General features: G+C 53.9%; 10 protein-coding genes across 10 annotated transcripts; 3 read left to right on the top strand and 7 right to left on the bottom strand.

Annotated features, from left to right (window-relative positions):
* Positions 1-44: 44 nt before the first annotated feature.
* Positions 45-360, bottom strand: M409DRAFT_28199 (uncharacterized protein; the record flags this gene model as incomplete). Its single annotated transcript, XM_033808921.1, has 2 exons — positions 45-156; positions 209-360. 2 exons carry the CDS (start codon positions 358-360, stop codon positions 45-47), a joined length of 264 nt encoding a protein of 87 aa, XP_033662359.1.
* A 92-nt stretch (positions 361-452) lies between these two features.
* On the bottom strand, positions 453-2,086 carry M409DRAFT_69806 (uncharacterized protein; the record flags this gene model as incomplete). Its single annotated transcript, XM_033818449.1, has 2 exons — positions 453-472; positions 1,111-2,086. The coding sequence occupies 2 exons, from the start codon at positions 2,084-2,086 to the stop codon at positions 453-455; spliced, it is 996 nt and encodes a 331-aa protein (XP_033662358.1).
* A 1,894-nt stretch (positions 2,087-3,980) lies between these two features.
* M409DRAFT_28197 (uncharacterized protein) lies at positions 3,981-4,870 on the bottom strand (the record flags this gene model as incomplete). The annotated part of the gene is made up of 4 exons (XM_033808920.1): positions 3,981-4,440; positions 4,494-4,576; positions 4,634-4,732; positions 4,793-4,870. 4 exons carry the CDS (start codon positions 4,868-4,870, stop codon positions 3,981-3,983), a joined length of 720 nt encoding a protein of 239 aa, XP_033662357.1.
* A 1,360-nt stretch (positions 4,871-6,230) lies between these two features.
* Positions 6,231-7,197, bottom strand: M409DRAFT_28196 (class II peroxidase; the record flags this gene model as incomplete). Its single annotated transcript, XM_033808919.1, has 2 exons — positions 6,231-7,030; positions 7,095-7,197. 2 exons carry the CDS (start codon positions 7,195-7,197, stop codon positions 6,231-6,233), a joined length of 903 nt encoding a protein of 300 aa, XP_033662356.1.
* Positions 7,198-8,197: 1,000 nt separating this feature from the next.
* M409DRAFT_69804 (uncharacterized protein) lies at positions 8,198-9,484 on the bottom strand (the record flags this gene model as incomplete). Its single annotated transcript, XM_033818448.1, has 1 exon — positions 8,198-9,484. One exon carries the CDS (start codon positions 9,482-9,484, stop codon positions 8,198-8,200), a length of 1,287 nt encoding a protein of 428 aa, XP_033662355.1.
* Positions 9,485-10,086: 602 nt separating this feature from the next.
* M409DRAFT_69803 (uncharacterized protein) lies at positions 10,087-11,356 on the top strand (the record flags this gene model as incomplete). Its single annotated transcript, XM_033818447.1, has 4 exons — positions 10,087-10,160; positions 10,211-10,453; positions 10,507-11,228; positions 11,283-11,356. 4 exons carry the CDS (start codon positions 10,087-10,089, stop codon positions 11,354-11,356), a joined length of 1,113 nt encoding a protein of 370 aa, XP_033662354.1.
* A 616-nt stretch (positions 11,357-11,972) lies between these two features.
* M409DRAFT_59165 (uncharacterized protein) lies at positions 11,973-13,361 on the bottom strand (the record flags this gene model as incomplete). The annotated part of the gene is made up of 1 exon (XM_033814112.1): positions 11,973-13,361. One exon carries the CDS (start codon positions 13,359-13,361, stop codon positions 11,973-11,975), a length of 1,389 nt encoding a protein of 462 aa, XP_033662353.1.
* A 213-nt stretch (positions 13,362-13,574) lies between these two features.
* M409DRAFT_28192 (uncharacterized protein) lies at positions 13,575-13,974 on the top strand (the record flags this gene model as incomplete). The annotated part of the gene is made up of 3 exons (XM_033808918.1): positions 13,575-13,618; positions 13,679-13,835; positions 13,885-13,974. 3 exons carry the CDS (start codon positions 13,575-13,577, stop codon positions 13,972-13,974), a joined length of 291 nt encoding a protein of 96 aa, XP_033662352.1.
* A 462-nt stretch (positions 13,975-14,436) lies between these two features.
* M409DRAFT_59164 (uncharacterized protein) lies at positions 14,437-15,952 on the top strand (the record flags this gene model as incomplete). Its single annotated transcript, XM_033814111.1, has 4 exons — positions 14,437-14,926; positions 14,978-15,128; positions 15,189-15,289; positions 15,375-15,952. 4 exons carry the CDS (start codon positions 14,437-14,439, stop codon positions 15,950-15,952), a joined length of 1,320 nt encoding a protein of 439 aa, XP_033662351.1.
* Positions 15,953-16,252: 300 nt separating this feature from the next.
* M409DRAFT_69801 (uncharacterized protein) lies at positions 16,253-18,099 on the bottom strand (the record flags this gene model as incomplete). The annotated part of the gene is made up of 4 exons (XM_033818446.1): positions 16,253-16,289; positions 16,357-16,698; positions 16,762-17,888; positions 18,010-18,099. The coding sequence occupies 4 exons, from the start codon at positions 18,097-18,099 to the stop codon at positions 16,253-16,255; spliced, it is 1,596 nt and encodes a 531-aa protein (XP_033662350.1).
* Positions 18,100-18,399: the final 300 nt, after the last annotated feature.

Here is an 18,399-nt window from a genome sequence, read left to right as displayed (position 1 = left end):
TGATCGAATATCTCATCTCTTACTCCACTAATCGTCCCGTCCACCTACTGACGAGTAGGCACAAACGAAATGGGCACAAATATACCGCCCCAATGTCCAGGTGGACATCCATCGTACTTGACCAGGAGACGATTGTCATCCTGCACTGGTGAAGTCCTATAACATACAGATCAGCTCCAATACATCGTCTGGAAAACATGTGACGCACCAGATCTCAACTTTGCCCGGCTTTTGGCCCGCCGAGAAGCTCCCTGGAATCGGGTCTGTCTTGACAAGCCATTCTCGAATCTCCTTGATCATTTGATCTTTCTGCGAGTGGTTCTTCAGTCCGAAGACCAGATCGATCTGAGTGGTTGCCATTTTGTCGGAGGAATCGAGTGAGCCGCTGAGCTTTCGCGGATGGTTGCTGAGTGCGGTGAATCAAATTGGGACATGGGCGGCCGTGGTCATACTTATGTCGTTCTCTCCAGCTCTTTTGCAGACGTTTCTGGGTGTTCCTCCATGTCTAGGCCCCAGCCACGCGGGCAATCCGATTCTTGAGGGGAGCGTACGGACAGGGGCTTGCAGAAGCGTCTTTGGTAGCGAACCAAATGCTTGTCAACGCGCTTCCAACGCTCTGGCTGAAGTAGGGCGATCTTGCTCTAGACGGGGTCATAATATCGAACTCTTCAGCTCAAAGACATTCACGGAGGGAGCGAGAGGCGAGCAGGCGTGTCGGATGGGACGAGTCATTGCAAGTCTTGCCTCTTGCTAGCCGTTAGTAGGAGTCTCTTGAGAAAGTAAATCCGCGTCCAAAGTATCATCATACGTCTCTTCAGTCTGCTCCATCGTGCATCCGAATCTTTTGAGGGCTCTCAATAGCATCGAGGTCCAGATGCACCTGCCTCTCAAAGCTGCCGAAACTCTGGGCGTCAGCCTCGCTGTTCACCCTGGCCAAAAACTCTTCTCCATCCGTATTGGCAGTGCTCTCAACATGTACGACAGTCTCAGCCTTGATTCTGCCGCCCACGCTGAATAATCGTTCGACGCTGTCGTTCTTGATGTGCACTGTCTCCGGGTTCCTGACCCCGTCGACACCACTTGGCCCCGCTTCAATCGTCGTGACCGTACGACATCGATGGTCTGCACGTCCACGTGTACGATTCCAAGTTGAGAAGGTTTCCAGTCCATGAACTTCACCACTCGGCATCGCTGGTCCAAAGATGAGGGATTTGCGGGTGATCGAGTAGACCAGAACGTCGAGCCATCCATTGGAACAGAGCATCACGCCAATGACGCTGAACTCTGTAAAGCCGACCTTCTCGCCGGCGATGATCCTCAGTCGTCCAATGACAGCTGGAAGTGTGCATACAACGTAGATGAGTGGGTAGGCGATGACACTTCGAGCCGCCGACTCTGCCCTGATCTGTGTTATGTCTGAGTCCGCGTAGAAGAAGCCCCGTACTCTCCGCCAGAGTACCACGAACATGAGGGAGTAGAGCAAGAGTGTCGCGAACTCGACTGCAAGAATCCAGAGATAGTGAAACCATATCCTCTCGTCCATGTACTTCTCCTGAATCCAGCACCACGGTCCTGCTCGCATGTAGAAATCGCCGGGATGTAGAATGATACCGATTGTGGCCAGGAAGTAGTTGAAGATCCAAAGAACAACTATGCTGATCAAGAAAGGGGTGTGTCCCAGTCGCCAGTCGAAGACGATGTCAGCGAACAGGTGTACCGCCATGGCGAACGTGAACACGGCACCGCCAACATCTCCCGCGTTGAGGAACCAGCCTTGTGTCCAGCACGTGGGAGTCAGTACTGTGATGCTGTCGTTCCTGACCCACTCCACATTGAGCGAGAATCCAATGGCTTGTTGTAGGTCAGCCAACACCAGGTTCAAAAGTAGTGCCACGTATTGATTGATCCGGGCGTGTCCTCGATGTTTCCAGGTGATGAATCGCCATGACAGGTGTGCGAACAAGACCGCGGTGGTGACGAGGGAGAGGAAAGCCAGGACAGTGACGGCTGTCAATCCACGGTATAGCTCTGTAGGCAAAGGCGAAAGGGTACCAGCGGAGTCGGCCGGCTGTATTGAACGCTTCATTGACGTGTGTCGACCAATAAGATCGATCATTGTCGGTTTTCGAGTTGAAGGGCAGATCTCACAGGAGGCTGGACAAACCAGACATCTGAGGGCAACAACGCTCCATGAAGGCGTGCTCGCATTCGGAATGGAGGTGGCGGATGGTGTCCTCGGCGTGCTCAGGTCACAAGACGCTCAGGTAGTAACACCACTCGCTTCGCCAAAGGCTCAACCCCAGAGCAGCATGTTGACCCAGAAAGGTTTCTTCACAGCGACTGAACTTCAATAAAAGTCGCAGCAGATTCCGAGTTTGGGAGTTCTGCCAATTCCAAGCAGTCCTTTGAATTGTAGGGAGGCAGCGTCTCGCAGGGATTTGCTAGATCCAGCGAAGTAAGATCGAAGTCAAAAGGATTAGTCGAAGATCTACCGACGTTCTTCGAAGGCACGATGATCAACCTTGCTCACCCTTGTTAGGTCTCACTTGTCTGCGGGACTGTCGGAGTTCCGCGAGAGAAAGGGCGTGCTGAAGTGCATGTGGTAGTTGTTACTCGAGATGGAACGATTGACCCGATCTGAGAGCCAGCGAAGAAGTTGTTGTCGACCATGTTCTACACTCTCATGATTATCGCTGATCAAGAATTCGGGCGTTGTCAGATGCAGGTAGGGCTTCTCTCAGAGTTGACAAGGAACCGATAACAGCACCCTGAATGTTTCGAAGCCTGCTCGTTGTGTCCTGGTATGCGTGGCATGGTCCAGCGCTGGTTCCATTTGCGCAATTTCTCTTATGCAAAGAGCGATAATGGAGATTGTGCGTACATGCGTCCTTGAATAATGAGCCGTTGAAAGACTTTCGCTGCCAATTTCAGAGGCTATTTAGCCAGTGTGAATGGCCCCCTCCTCACCGATGAATGAGACGCCCCAAGCCTGGATAGAAGAGGGCGGACAAGTGCGTGTACTCCCATTCGATTGTGCATCTCGGATCCGGCAGGCTGTTCATCAGATCCAGGATTCGAGATGGTACCGAGAGATTCGGTCTGCAAAGAGAAGCAATGTCTTTGTTTCTAGAACGGGTCTACTGTCAAAGCATGCCCCATCAGGGAGCAAGATGCCCTAGATGCGGACCATTCCCTGGTCGCGAGAAGTGAGAGTTTATTTGCAGCCTCATGTAACTTGGAAGTCTCGCTTCTGCACGTGGTCTGGTGAGCAAAGGGCTGGCCAACAGTAAGTCACCAACTCCGCGGTCGTCATGTTCTAGAAGCGACCGTGCGTGGATGTCGTTCCGGCAGGAGATAGTCGTCGCGTTCCTCATTGAGGCTCCCAAATTCTTGGCTATCGTTGAAGATGCGGTACGCAACCACGTATTCGATGAAAAAAGGCCATGTTTCGATGGAAGTCGATGAGAAGTGCAAGCACACAAATCTTTTGCGGAGCATTCACTTACCTCCGGGTACACCCGTCGACAAGCGTCGCACAGACCATCGGAACGACATCTGTCACACGAGTAAACTCTGTTTACAATTGCCTGCTAAGCCTGCATTCAATACGTTTGTTGAGTTACAGATGCTACACGGATGAGAATGGTAGGTCTAAGCATCAGTCGTGAAAGGGGCTTTCGGACGGTTGCAAAGGCCCAGCTGGACCAAGACTAACCGTGCTCGAGTGCCCCATTCCATCCTTCCGAAAATTTGGAAGATATCGTCGGACTTTCCAGCGTATATGACAGAAGTGATTGAATGGGAGCTATGTAATCTGCGGACAGGAAGTCATCAAAACGTCTAACGTAGACTCACGAAGAGATCACTTAAGCACATTTCTCTCGCGCCATGGTTATGATATCCATGGACCGACAATATTTGAAACGACCATGTTGTCGAGCCCACTAGATTCCCTCCCTAACCCCAAACTTCGACCTCCCTTAACAGAACCCATTCGAATCGCACTCACAGCTCGTGGCATAAAGCGTAATCTCCGGAATGAACCAATTCGTCCCATCATCCGTACTCGCAAAACTGTTCGGGCTCGAGTTGTCAGCATTCAAAGACGTATTGAAGCTCAGATTCGGCGAGCTCAATTGAATCCTCGTGTTGGTGTAGGTATGCTGCGGGACATTGTCGATCGCTGCGTGGCACTCGATAGAGTCGACGAGAGAGACCCCGGGGCCGCAGCCAAAGGTGTAGTTCAGGAGGGTCTGGCCGGTCTGGCCGAGGACGGTGGTTTGTTGCATAGTGCCCACGTATGGGTTGTATTGGTAGGTGATTTCGAGCTGGTCGCCTTCTTTCACGAGGGTCGCGGGTCCGACGCCGTTGTCTTTGGAGCCGCTGTATTGATAGGCTTGGACGCACCAGCCGTTGGCGCCCCCGGTGTCGCAGCCGCCGCTAGGGATTGTCAGAGGAATGGGTCGAGTTTTGTTCACGTGGTCGATTCTTACTTTAGATATTGTCCGTCGTTGGTGAGGATCGTCTGGACAAGCCAGTCTCCCTCCGCGTATAGGCCAGGCCACAAGAACAAGCCCTTGGAGCTCTGTTAGCGCTATGTGTTGATTATCGAAGAGATTTTTCCGACACCCACCTGCTGAGAAGGAAGCGCAGGAACCGTCAAAGTCGTCTGTAGATTCTGGATCGTCGAGGCTGAGTTGTCAGGGGTGGATGTATCCCAAACAGTGGCAGACTATGAGTTCATTGGCGTCAGGCCTTGTCCATGCATGAATGCAAGCAATCTGGTACACACAAATGCATCTGGCCTAGGTGGTCTGACTCTTGCATAGGCCGAACTTGCGGCCACGATCAGGGCGAGGATGTACTTCATCGTGTAAGAGCTGCAATGCTTTGAGAAGGTGCAAATGCTTGATGCCCAAGTCAAGCAGTCTGAAAAGACTCCTTACCAATTCTTATACATTATTGAGAGAGGTGTCGGGGGGCCGTTGGTCCTGCTGGACCGGATGTGCTCCTCGAATGCAACCGCCCTGATGCTGTCGACTGGTCCACATACCGTCTTGTAACTTTCTTGAACTCTTTCTGCCGGCACGGACACGACTGCATCCATTCCGCCCCGACTGACTGCAGTGCAGAAACTCAAGCGACCATGTCCAATGAATCGGCCGTCTACACTCAATGGTCGTGAGCCGCGGCAGCTCGGGCAGCGAACACATGGTTGGAGCCGTAGTACCAGGCTGCGGCTTGTCGATCATGTCCTGTAGCATTTTACTGGCTTCCCTTATTGGAAGGAAGCTCCTGAGAACTGGCAACAAGTCTGCAACTACGCAAGGCACAGCTGATACCAGCGCCAAACTATAGTCCTGTGTAGGCAAATCTCGTTTCTGTAATGTCCTGATGCACTCGAGCTCTTGTGGCCAGCTGGGAGTGTGGAGCGGACCACGGGATGAGGAATGCAGTCGCAAATCCTTTCAGAAACAGGTAATCTTTTGCATCTCATGTGAGATACTTTGACTTGCAGCAGGACGTCGAGTGCATCGTGCCTTTTGTCCGCCTTGACTGATCATCCTAAGGGTGCCGCTTCGGTGGATGAAGGCCAGCAAGCCCAGCGACTACTGGTATTGATGTCTTCTGCGGAACTTCATGTTGGTAGCTGAGAAACAAGGTTCGAAGTGCAGAACCGATGGATCGAGCTCCTGCAAAGAAACAGGTGAAGTCGAGCACACCTGCCAAGCTCCTGCCTAAGCTCACAGTAGCGCGAACCGAAAGCTCGCACGTGTGAACCATTTCAGCTAGATGACCGCTTTGCGTGGTTCTAACTTGGGTTCATCGAAGATGATTTTGTTCTTTGTGAGCGTCGATTTGAGGTTGAGAAAGTAGCAGGTGAGGCTAGAGAATGTGGCAGCCTCATACGGTGGGAGAAAGACAAGGAAACACTTACGTGACCGTAGGGACAATGCAAAATCTGATGTAGTCTTCTCCAGTGTATGGAGGAAAGGTGTTCTCGATCGTGGAGTGTCGTCGGAACATTCACATGACATTCTGCGCTAAGTGGGTCTTGGCCCGCAAAGGCAAAGACTATTGACGGACTCGCAAATACCAATCTTGTTGTCGAGGGATGGTATCGATTTCACCTCCTTCGACGTTTGGAGGCTTGATCAGACGGCTCTGCAGCATTTTGGGAGACATCGCCGTGTTAATCAACGCTTCCGAGACACATCGCACTTACTTGTTCACCCCTTAACAACATCCGTACAATCCACCAACGCCCCCTTTGCCTCCTCCGGCACCCCAAGCAAACTCATCTTCTCCATCGCCCTCACAAAAGCCTCATCCCATGACCCCTTATTTGCCGCGAACTGTTCAAAGTACCCCTTCGTCTCATTGCCCCTCGCAAGATTCACATCACTATCGAACTGAAACGCCCTCGGCCGCGCCCCCTTTCCCGCGACAGCCTCCTGATAGAATACGACATCCCACTTCGTCGGGGTCGTGTCCTGCTGTCCGCCCACGGGGATGTGGTTCGCTTGCTGCGCGAAGGATTGCGAGACGGTGTGGGCGCCGACCAGCGCGGAGAGGTCTTGAGGAGAGAAGCCTTTGTCCGCGAAGAGGGAGAGGAGGACGTCTGCGTCCGCGCCAGGGCCAAATGCAGAGGGGAGGAGGTTCGGCGGCGCGGCGGCGGCGCTATCTTTCCTCCCCACGACGGTCTTGATCAGAGGTCCCCCAGAGCAGGCATATATGCCCAGACTCCCCGCGAACTGAACGAGGTCCGCGGCGCCGATGTGTGGTTTGTAGGCGTCGTAGATGGCGGAGAGGTTGGAGCGGAAAGCTTGGAGGGGGTTGTTCTCTGAGCGGGCGGATTCTTCATCGGAGAGGAGCAGGCTACCGTCGGCGCCCCCGGACGCTGGGGCGTAATAGGGAGTTTGGAGGGAGGTAGTGGCGGCGTCGTGGAAGGCGAAGCGGATGGCGAAGGAGGCGCCGCGGGTGCAGCCCTGGAAGCGAGTCCAGAGTTCGGAGCGGATGTCTTTCCAGACTGAGGGGCAGACTCCGTCGATGTTCTGAGTGTTGTTGGGTTGGTCGAATGAGACTTGAAGTACCGACGTCGTGGGCGATGTCTCGAGGTTGAGCGATGTAGGTTGAGTTGGCTAAGGCGAGAAGCTGTAGGCCGGCTAGGAGCAGAGAAGAGCACCGTCTCGCCATGTTTGATGTCAGTCCTGCCGATGGAAAGTAAGGACGGATATTGGTAAGTAGAGGCTCAGCGGAGATCGAATCGTATTGTACAGCGCGAAGCAACGTTATGATTCTTACACTTATCCACGGTGGCTTTGTCTGATTTTAAGTAGGCCTTGCGAATCGATGTAGCGGCTGATCTCAAAGCCATAATACTACCGACCCCTGAAAACAGGCTCGCATGCTTCAAATCAGATCGCGACATTTGTGTGTTAGTCTCTTGATGAGTTCATCTATGTGTGCTTGCAGCTGAGACGAGCGTAAGGCCCTCCTACCGCGGGGCCCTATATCTCCGTCATGTCGTACATGACTGTGCTCGGGAGACCTTGTCGTTCTATTAGAGTCGCCAGAGCAGAGCACGCAGTTCTGCGGTTGTCTGCTACTGTAGCTCTGGTCATGAAGTCGCAAAGTTCCTTCCTCAGATCGCCCTCCTGGGGCAAGTAGGCGTCCAACTGCAGCACCAGAGGTCCCATGCCACACCAGTATTAAGGCCTTAGGTATATCGACTTGAAGTAAGGTCCTATTCTGGTAGTCTTGCTGATTTTCCCTCTTCGTGATTGGTCAGATGTCGAACAGAGCCGCAGCAGGAGTACATGTGGTAAGGCCTGAAGGATAGACCCCTGTTGATGGTGTGTATAGATGAGGTGAGGGTCGGTGGTACGGTGAAGTTGAGATCCAACCAGATCTGTTGGCTATATATGTCTTTCGTCCGTTGACAGCAGCTTTCGATGTTGTGTGGACGTCTCACTTCCAGTCATGGGTAAAGTCATGAGAGGGGGCTAGTTCGAAAAGGTCTTTTTCTTCAAGCTGTACAGAGTAGGTAGGAGATTTGTCTATACGTACATGTCTGCGCTTTCTGATCTCAGCGCAATCCCTGTCAAGTCTTAGCCAAGACTGCTGATGGCCGCCAACCCAAGCCTCGGCAGTAATCGATAGAACGCCTTGCAATGCAACACCCAGCCCACCGCCCTCATGACCACCCTCGCAGGCCATCTTCCTCGTCTATCTTCACAAGTGGATTTGCGTCGAAGAACCGCAGGAGCTTTTGATAAACCACCAGCATTGTCCCACTTTGCACGCTCGTCCAGACTGCTCGGGGGCCTACACCCCTGAACCACCCGGCAAAGCCTTCTGTACGGTAGATGATGCGTAATGCCTTGACAACAGACTCCGTGTCGAGCGAGACTTGGCCGTGATGCTTGAGTGCTGTGCCTGATCCAGATGTTGAGATTGATCGTGATGATGGTGTTGATGTTGGAGCCGGAGAAGGTCGATGCGTCGTTTGTGAAGTCGGCGCAGTGGCAGTGGCTGTGGCTGTCGACTTGGATGTCCCTTTTCTCGCGGCAGCGACCACGTCTGGATCGAGCTCGGTCTGGATGCGTGTCTTTACCACGTCCATCGGACAGGTCAGAACACCCGCCATACCTCCGGCACTCGCTCCTGTGAGTATCTCCAGCGGCAAACCAATCTCTTTACCCGGGCCAACCCATTCCTTTGCGATCTTCTGCTCTTGCTCGTAGAACGCGAACTGTAATGCCGAGAAAGGCAAGTCTCTGAACAGCGTCGCCTTGTAGCCCGAGAACAGCTCTCCAAAACCTTCCACTCGATATATCGTCCGTAGTGCGTGCATGGTCGAGCGGTAGTTGTACCCTGATGTGAAGAACGGGTTGTTGAATCTTCCTTGCAGTTGTAACCTCGTCTTCAGCACTTCTGTCGGCACATACAGCGGACTTGCGGCCAGATCGGCCACAAAGCCAGATGTAAGGTACGCCAACCCAGGTGTGACACCATTATCAATCATCATCCTCTTGCTGCTTTCATAGCACCCAAAGAAAATCACCGTCCCAACAAAAGAACCCACAAACGCTGGCGTGACTCCTCCATACAACCCCCTCGCGAAACCCTCCTGCCTGAAAATGGTGTAATACGTATTGCCCATGCTGGTGTATTTCGGCGGCATATGCGGATCACCCTGCTGTCTCGTCTTGACCGTATCCAGACTATGCATCAGCATGTCGCCCATCGTTCCTCCCAGCCCACCCGCCAGCATGGCATGGAGATACGGCGGCCGGTAGGATTCATGGTCGACGTCTACGGCTTTGGCTGAGGAGACGCGGGCGGAGGTATTCTGGCCAGATCCTTCTGCCTTCCGTCTCGTATCCGGCACTGAGGCCCCATTGTCGATGTAGTTGAGCGGGGGCGGGTGTTGGGATTGTTGGTTTCCTAGAAGGTATTCGGCCACGCGGGCTAATACCATGAAGGGTGGGTGTGCGCTCCTGGTAGCGGCAGCATGCGAGGGGAATTGAAAGCGTCGATGCAGTGTGTGGAGAGGCGGGCTGGCAGTAGTGTAGATGTCGTAGTTGAGCGGATGGAGGCGTGGTTGAGATTAAGGAGCTTCTTCTTCCTCAAAGCACTCTCTCTCACTCGGGCTTGCAAAAGGGAATGCCCGATGTCCGACCTGTGCCATGACGTCGCGGGAGGGACAACAACCACGCCTGTTTACACCACCACGACCACCACTAATTCAGTCAATCAACAACTAGTCAAATCCGAATCAATCCAGTACAATCCTCAGCCAGTCTCTACAAAACCTGGCCGCAACAGCGACGTCCCAGCTGCCTCGCAGAACGTGAAAGGCTGCGCCAAGCATCAGCAGCGAATCAGGCTTCGAGCTCTCTATTTACATCCGACCGCTCGTTTGTTGTTGTGGCCCTCCCTCCACGCCCACCACCCACGCGACATTCACATCAACATTCCCCAACGCGCCGCTGCATATGCTCGTTATGGTCGCATAGCTTCCACGACTACAATCATCCCATTTTGACCCCGCAACACCCATCCCTCGCCGACTTATCCACCATGTCGCATTCGTGGCTCCAACGCCAGCGCAAGCAGGCCCTGCTCGATCTTTGCGGCGAGGCTGGTCTGCCCCAGTATGCAGCGCGTTCTGTATGGTATGCGCGCATGGCTGACGTGGTTGCAGGAACGACGAACTGCTCAAGGACGACCTCGTCGCGTTGCTGGAAACCACCCTCACTCAGAACCCGGACCGTTTGTCGCGCGTGCCCGCGTTTGAAGACTACTACGGCAAACGCGCGCGTACTCCAGGACGACCACCAAAGGAAAGAGAGTCGGTGTTTGTCCCCAGTGGTGAGGACGAGATTGATGTCAAGAGTGCTGTGAAGCCCAAAGCACGTCGTGCGACAAAGGTTAAGCAGGAGCAAGAGTGAGTACAACAACGATCTATACATTGCGCGCGTGTGTTGATGCATTGAAAAGGGAACCGGATCCGATCTCGTCCCCCATCGCAGCGGCTTCATCCTCTGCGCGCAAAGCGATTGCTACAGTCTCATCTACCGTCTCTTCAGCCCTCTCCCCCTCAGGCCAACTCGTCTCGCGCACCCCAGCACCGCGACCCAGCACGCGTCGTCGATCGGAACTCCCAGGCCCACCATCCCCATCCGACGTCGCTGATGTTGTTGAATACGAATCCACCAAGTTTGCCTCTGGTGTTCGCGACCTGTACGCCAGATCTGGCATCACGGAGAACATCGAAAACCTCCGCGAGTTGCTCTCCTCGGTAAACGCCATCCAGCTGTCTTTCCTCCTGCTCGAAGCGTTCGCCTTGCAACGACGTGTCCTGCCATGGAGGTACATGTTCGACATTCCCGCAACTGGACTCACCCCATCGATCGCCGTCTTCCTGCCGGATTTGTTCGTCCTCCTGACAGGCTTCTACTGGAGCACGACCCTCCTCTGGTCGGCGACATCAATCTTCGTCCCAGTCCTGTTCGCCTACTTCTACAACCTGACCTTCCGCGATGTGAAGCGTGGCAACGCCCGCGTCACAGTCGCGAGGTACGCCGCTGACCCGTTCACGTACAACATCGTCAAAGCCCTGGCCACGTGGCTGGTATATGTCAAGGGCGTCAACTTCGGCTTCATCGATCCCGAGGTCGCTGATCGGGTTGATCTTGCTGTTTATGGTGGCTCTACTGCTAGTAAGTCTCCCAATAACATCTATCCCAACTTCACAGACTCTAACATCTGCATAGTGCTCGTTGGCTCAGCCGTCGGCGCCCTAGCAGCACTCTACGAAGCAGCGCAGAAGAAGACCGTCGCTGCATAAGCAACTCCGCCCAGAGAGGAACGATGCTAACGGGGATTACTGGCGCAACTTGGCGCACTGGGAGTTTCAAATAGTCGGGTTTGGCGGAGATGGGTCAGGTTGATGTGGTTGAGTTTTACCGTGTACACTCTTGAACGACGAATTGATGAAGAACAAGAACAAGGGAAAGGGGAAGAGAAGGGTTAGGCTCTGTGGGCTTTCACATGCTGCTTGCTTGTGTCGACTGTTTGGGTCGTTATTTTTTCTTGTTTTCAGCAGCCGGATACCTCGAGATGCTATTGTTGATCGTTTTGTTGTTTTCTCTGAATGAAATGTTAATGTCAGAACGAATCGCTCCCCCCACCGTTCCACCTTTTCTACTCTTGGTAATGCGTGAAGAAGATGGAATTTGAAGTAGAGTTCGGTGTCATTCACTCCTCTGCTCTGCGACCCATACATAAAACTTATTGGGTTGATTTGGTTGTATTTGTACATAATGAACAACGAACATTTCGTCTTGTTCAACGCGTTTCTCCTTTCACCCATGCAAATGCCCACTTCTTTCCTTTTCCCGTCCGCTCATGCAGTACTAGCAATACAGGTGTTTCGCGAAAGTCGCCTCTTTGATCATCTTACCTCAGGTGACGATCTCCCCCATGTCAATCAGTTGCGGCTTCCACTTCTTGTTCGTCTCCCCCTCGACATCACTCGGCACGATGATATCCTCTTCTCGTGGGCTGTACAAGTACCAGCTCCTCAATGCCGCCGCGGCAGCTCGGACTCTCGCCTCGTTCAGGGATACACCCGCTCCCTCGCCGAGTTTGTCATCTCCGCTGAACACACCCACGACGAACACAGGCGTCCCTGAAAGTCGACCCGTCTCGCTGATCAGTCGGGCGACTGGTGGCTCAAAACCTTCTCGTGCACAGAGACGGGAGAGATCGCGAGTAGGGTGGGTGAAGTGGAATAGTTCGTGCAGTTGGAGGTGTCGGCTGAGGATGTGTGCTCGGTGGAAGGCTTTGGCGGCGGACGTGCCTGCGTGGAGATAAATGGCTCCTGTCAGAGCGCGGACGAAACCTGCGCTGGCGGCTTCGACGGTGGTGGGGTCGGTGTCCATCGTTACGGGGTGGTCTTGTGGAGTGAAGGGTGGCAGTTCTTCGCCGCCTTCCGATGCTTCTGCTTGCGGCGCGCCGGCGTATGGAGGTAACTCGTCGAGCGTCTTGAGGCCTGAGTGTAGGTCTCCGAACTGATCATCATAGACTACCCGGCTACTGAAGCCTCGTCGATAGTTATATTGATCATTTCTCCTCCCACTTCCCAGCTTCCTCGCGAGAGGCAAGTCTTTCACGAGCTGTGTCCCATCTTCTGCCATTGCGTTGCCGGCCTCCATCCTCTTCAGTTGTAAAAGTCCAGGATCAACTTCTGGACCTGGAGCGGCCACGTGCTCTACTCCCCATTCTAATCGCATCGCCGCAAGTGTTGGAGGTCCCACGTATGCGTATTGTGCGGCGAATAGCACTGGCATCGGTAGCCGTGGATAATGACATATGATATGTTCTGAGGTATAGTATCCCAACAGCTCCTGGCCCAGTATTGCCAATGGCGCGTTGCTGTACCCCGGCCGGGGATCTACTGACGGATCGATCAGACATCGCGCCAATGTCTGTAAGGGAAGTTTTGTCGGCAGCGACAATCTCGCGTGTAATGCTGATAGCTTCGCCGAACCGGTCGCACGTTTGTGGGTAGGAAAGTTGGGTCGTGTCTGCGAGGGCGATTCTCGATATTCCACATCATCTTCTGGAACCTGTGCTGCCGCAGCGCTCGACGCCTGCCTCCGACTGGTGATATCTCGTCTCGGCGGCTGCCATTGGGTCTGTATGTGATGCTGTCGCCGCTGCAACTCGCCTCGCTTCGGTGCGGCCGACTCGCGTGTGGAAAAGGGACACCTCTGGGAGAGCAGATATAACCGCGGGTTGCGAGGAGGCTGTAACTGCGATGCCCAGCGGTCCAGGCGTAGGGTCTTCATGTGTCAGAGCATCAATGCGCGATGGGTGCGGTGAAGGAAAGTCGGTCGTGGTTGATGTCGTGTGCCTCTCCCTTGAAACTTTTCCGCGTTGTCGATGAGGGCTTGGCTTGAGCGCAATCGACTTGGGCTGGCCGCTGCTCTCTCCCGAGCTCCGCAGCGACCGCACCTCAAATCTCGACGTTGACCTCGATACATCCCTCACCACCGCACACAATGAGGGTAACGCAAATACTACGAAGCGGAGGCGGCAAGATCCCGTATGGCGATATCACTGTCCCTTTTGCGCGACTTCAATGGCTGATCTGAGCGTCCTACAGCTACCCAAAACACGTCTGGTCGCCAGCCGGAGGCTGGTACTCCCAACCCGACAACTGGAAGACCAACACCGCCATCATGGGTGCCGTGATGACTGGGATTGTCGCCATGGCTTGGAGCTACAGCGCAGAGAACGAGTTCAGGAATGAGATGCCAAGAGTACGTATAGCAGAAGAGGAAGGAGGGACAGAAGTTGACCACGTAATAGTCCGACCGGTTCTTCCCTTCGAGATGGTGGAGCAAGCAGATCATCGAGCACGAGCGAGCACAGAAGGCCAATGCTTTGAGGGAGTCATGAGATGGGAGATGGGATACCGGCGTTTTGAAGGGAGGCTCAAATGGAGAAAGAGCTGTGTATATATTCAAGACAAGACAATGCATTTCCTGATGTCACTGAGCCCCAGCTCTGGCACGAGCGACTGGTACTGTCGACCATATTCACTCACATGTGCAATGGTGCTTAAGCCTTACGTGTGACTAATGCGGCAGCGCTCATTGGTTGTTTCGCAAGAAGTAGGTACCGCGGCGAGGCTTTCCAGTCTGGTATCCAGCCAAAGCTTCCGCGCTTCTGAAGATCTTCAACGCAGTCGGACTCACTTGCGAAGTGCGTTGTTCTACAATTCGAGCGCAGAGCTGGCATTGTTATCGGTTGCGAACCCTTGCGAGCATCGCAGCTCCACAACAACCCCTTCGAAGCGATCCACTTCTCACGGCGACAACCACTCAGACTTATATCAGCTGCCATTACTTTCGCGTTCACATGCACCCTGCCACCGTGCACAACAGCGACACCCCAGACGAATTTCTTTCCATGACCCACTCGTTGGCAACAGCACCATCATCTCATACTCAACCAACGTCACTGATTACGAACGACATGCATTCAGAAGGCGTCGACGTGTACATTACCGGTCCGGATGGCAATGCTATCACAGAGCACGAGAACAAGTTCCTCAAGGACAATGCTGCCTACAGTGGACGTGTATTCAGCAAACTCATTTGTGAAGAGCCTGCGAGAGAGACTGTCATTCATCTCAAATTTGACTGCAACTTCCAGCTTTATGAGGCCGACGGGGTCGCCATTCAAATTTGTGCAAACGACATCTATCCCGATAAGTCAAAATGGGACTTCAAACAGCTATTCTGGATTGACAAAGCCGATATCGGGCTCATTTTCGTCTTCGACCAAGTCAAGCTCTTCCACAGGACGAGTATCACTCGATGGGAAATTCAGATGCCAGCGGAGACGAGTAGGGAGACCTAAATGTGACAAGGCGATCTGCGATACTGACCGTTGACAGACCCACACAATGCGCGCACTGCGGAGACTGCGTGGATTGAAGACATTGACACAAACTCTGGATGCATCACAGTCTTCGTTCGCCGTGGCACATTCTCGAATCGAACGGGGTTTATGCAAGCACGAGAGGACAGCGAACCAACCTGGGAGCAGTATGTTGAACGACCCCCTGAAACTACATCGCACCCTTGTCTTACTAAGTCAATTGGCAGATATCAGAACATGGATAAACCCAAAGTGATCCGCAACGCTTGGTTCACGCCCTTGGAAGGCGAGCGAGGGGAGCACACAGCGTTCCAATTCAAGAACATGAGTAAGCATGCACTTCTATCCTTGAACGGAGAACATTCTCAGATACATGATCTGGGCAACGAAACGCAGTCATTGACAGTCTCCAGGAGTCGAAGACATCGGTCCGTCTCTTGCCAGGTCTACAAATCCCACGGCCTCGGATTCGAGACTGATGAGCACTTCTTCCCACAACCGCTTAGCAGCTACGCACGCATCGAAGCGGCTCTCGCGAGGGTCCCCGAAGAGGAGCATCAAGCGATCATGCCCGGGGTCGTCGAAAGATCGAAATATCGGGCACTCGGCAAGAGACGTGATCTTCAAAGCCAAGGAGAAGATCGGATGGCCAATCGACGACGACGACGAGGACGATGAAGAGGTACATCTTCCAGCCCCTATCCAAGACGTGGAAGCAGCGATCAAACAAGAAGAAGATGCCATCACCACATGTGCAGCGCCGAGCGCGCCACTTCGGGACCGCGAGTCACCAGGAACCCTAGAACGGCGAGCACAGTACATAGAGCAGTTGTTTAGGCGTCCAAGCAGCGAGACCGACGGCATGAGCACACCAGCTCCTGCTGCGTTGGGTGTCGAGGCGGATGACGAACTGCTCCGCCTGCGTCTTGAGGAGAACCTCATCAGACAGCAGCTGAGGAAGAATGAGCTGCAGCGTGCCGCGAAGAAATGAGATCCGTCGAAACTCGCTGAGACTCAAGCCGACATGGGCATGCAACAAGGCGGAGGGAGACTGGACAGGCGATTTCGACTGGCATATTTCCAACTCAAGGAACAGTCGGACAGGCATTCGTGGGACATAGCAGGGTCAGCTCAATGGCCTTTGAGGTTGCATGTAGTGAATAACACCATTTCTTTTGCTTCAGTTGTGCGCCATACCGATGCATCCCACCACACGTCACCGCTATGCGCTAAAAGTTCCAGAGATACCCACCACTCCCTCAACTCCATGTCTTGTGCCTACCCAGTCACATCAATGCGGATTATCCTCACTCTGATCAAAGTGCTCCCTATAAGGTAAGTCAGCCAAAAGCCCCTTCAAGAAGCCAGTTTACTGAAGAACAAGATAGAACATACCTCGCCCAAGGACTCCTCAACCGCAGCCTCTCCCCCCTCCAAAACCACCAAATCGGCAACGGCACAAACAACAAACTCAAACACGCCACAAACGTCCCCGCCCACTCATACCCCATAGCATTGTACATCTGATCCGTAAAAAGCGGAAACACCGCGCCGAGTGCGTTCCGTACAACGTTCGCCCCGGCTAACGCACTGGCGCTGTAGGTCTGGTAACTGTCAACGAGGTAGTTCAGCATAGCCAGCGTAACGATGAAGATTCCCGCGCCCCAGAACGCGGAGGCGATGATAGGGACGATCCAAGGGACGGATTTAAATGATGTCCAAGCAAACCAGAAGAGGCTAGATTATCACATGGTTAGCCTGGACCAGCCATCCGTTGCTTATAAGCTAGGACCGACTCACCTAATGGGCATGAAAAAGGCTCCAACGCAAGCAGTCCACATCCTCGCCTCCGGGACGCCTTTGCCGTCGTTTTGGGCGACTCGTTTCCGATAGTAGTGTTCTTGCAGAGGGTGGCAGCAGGCCGCGAGGACGGCACCCACGACGACGCCGAGGAAGGAGAGCCCGCTCTCGCCTGTGTTGAAATTGTGGTTGTTGCCGAAGACGAGGGAGAAGGATTCGTTGAACATGAACAGCATCGCGTAGATGAAGCCCAGATACGCTGCGGCCCCGATGGTGATGGGCTCTGTGAAGAGGAACTTGAACGGCCGGGTTAGGTTCCTGGCAAACAGCCTGTGGAGACTGCGTTTCCGTCCGTGGTTATGGGCGTCCGAGATCTGTTCTAGGACCGCTGCATCGCCGAAGCCTTCTTTCGCCAGCATCTTTCGTACGCGTCTGGCTTTCCTCTCCAGCACGCTGCTGTGTCTCGTCTCGGGCATGTAGATGAGTGTGATCAACCAGGACACACCAAAGACGATCATCTGCCACCAGAACACCCAGCGCCACCCTAGATCTTGTGAGATGTATCCCGTCATGGCCAGCGAGAGCGGCTGAGACGCCACGGAAAACAATGCGTAGTACATCATGGCGTATCCATTCTCATCCCTCGTCCAGATATCCGAAATCGACCCGCCGGCGTTCGTTAACGCCACAGAGCCGCCGATGCCTCCCAGCAATCTGCATATCAGGATGGTGCCGATGTTAGGCGCCAGGGCGATGGGGAGCTGGAAGATGAAGAGCACGAACAGCGATACGACGTAGATCGGTCGTCGGCCGTAGTACTCGCTCAAGGGCGCCAGCAGCAGCGGTCCCAGAGCGAATCCAAACACGAACATCGACATTCCCAGGGTCGACACCTCCCTACTGACATGATATGTCTGCGAGATCCCCGCCGAAGCATTCGTATACCCCGACGCACCCGTCGAAGCCAGGAAATTGTAGTAGCTGACCAAGGCGGTGATGTACCATTTCTTCCAACGAGGGAAGTTTCGGGGGTTGTCTCGATCGTCGACGCTGAAGGTGATCCAGATGGGGTTCGAGGAGTCGGGCTGGGCTCTTGCTCGGGCGAGGGCTTCTTCTTCGTTGACGAGCTCGCTTTGGCAGTCTTCTTTCTTCTCCTCTAGACGGGTGGGTGTCTCATCCCGGGAGGCAGGGAAGGACGAATCATCCTTCTTCTCGTCGCTGGGGGACGGTGGGTGTAGTTGAGCGGACATGATTGCTGTTGGCTTGGTCAGTTGCAGCAAACGAAAGGATATCGGGGTCAGAAAGTCGATTTACTGTCGCTAGAGGCCTCTGTCTCATTCATCTACTTCACGCAAGACGTCCAATCCGTTTCTTCCTCTCCCCTCACAGACGAAAGGGAAGGAGAAAGTTGTTTTATTGCGAGAATAACGGTAAACCGGCACCCTGGGGTAAGGAAAGCAGTGGATGCATCCGCGTCCGTCGTCTCCACGTCTGATGCGCAGGCCCGCACCAAGGCTCTGACGAAGCCTCTCCGACTCTATGCTTATCTCACATTCTGGTCGCAGTCCCTGTGATGCTTGGTAAGGTTTTGACGGCTTGTGCGAAACGTTTGTATCACGTGGCCAAAAATGCCACAGG

Source organism: Zasmidium cellare (assembly GCF_010093935.1).
Source record: "Zasmidium cellare ATCC 36951 unplaced genomic scaffold M409scaffold_41, whole genome shotgun sequence".
NCBI classification, from domain to species: domain Eukaryota; kingdom Fungi; phylum Ascomycota; class Dothideomycetes; order Mycosphaerellales; family Mycosphaerellaceae; genus Zasmidium; species Zasmidium cellare.
Note: the sequence above shows the minus strand (reverse complement) of the source record. Positions and strands in the feature narration are given on the sequence as shown.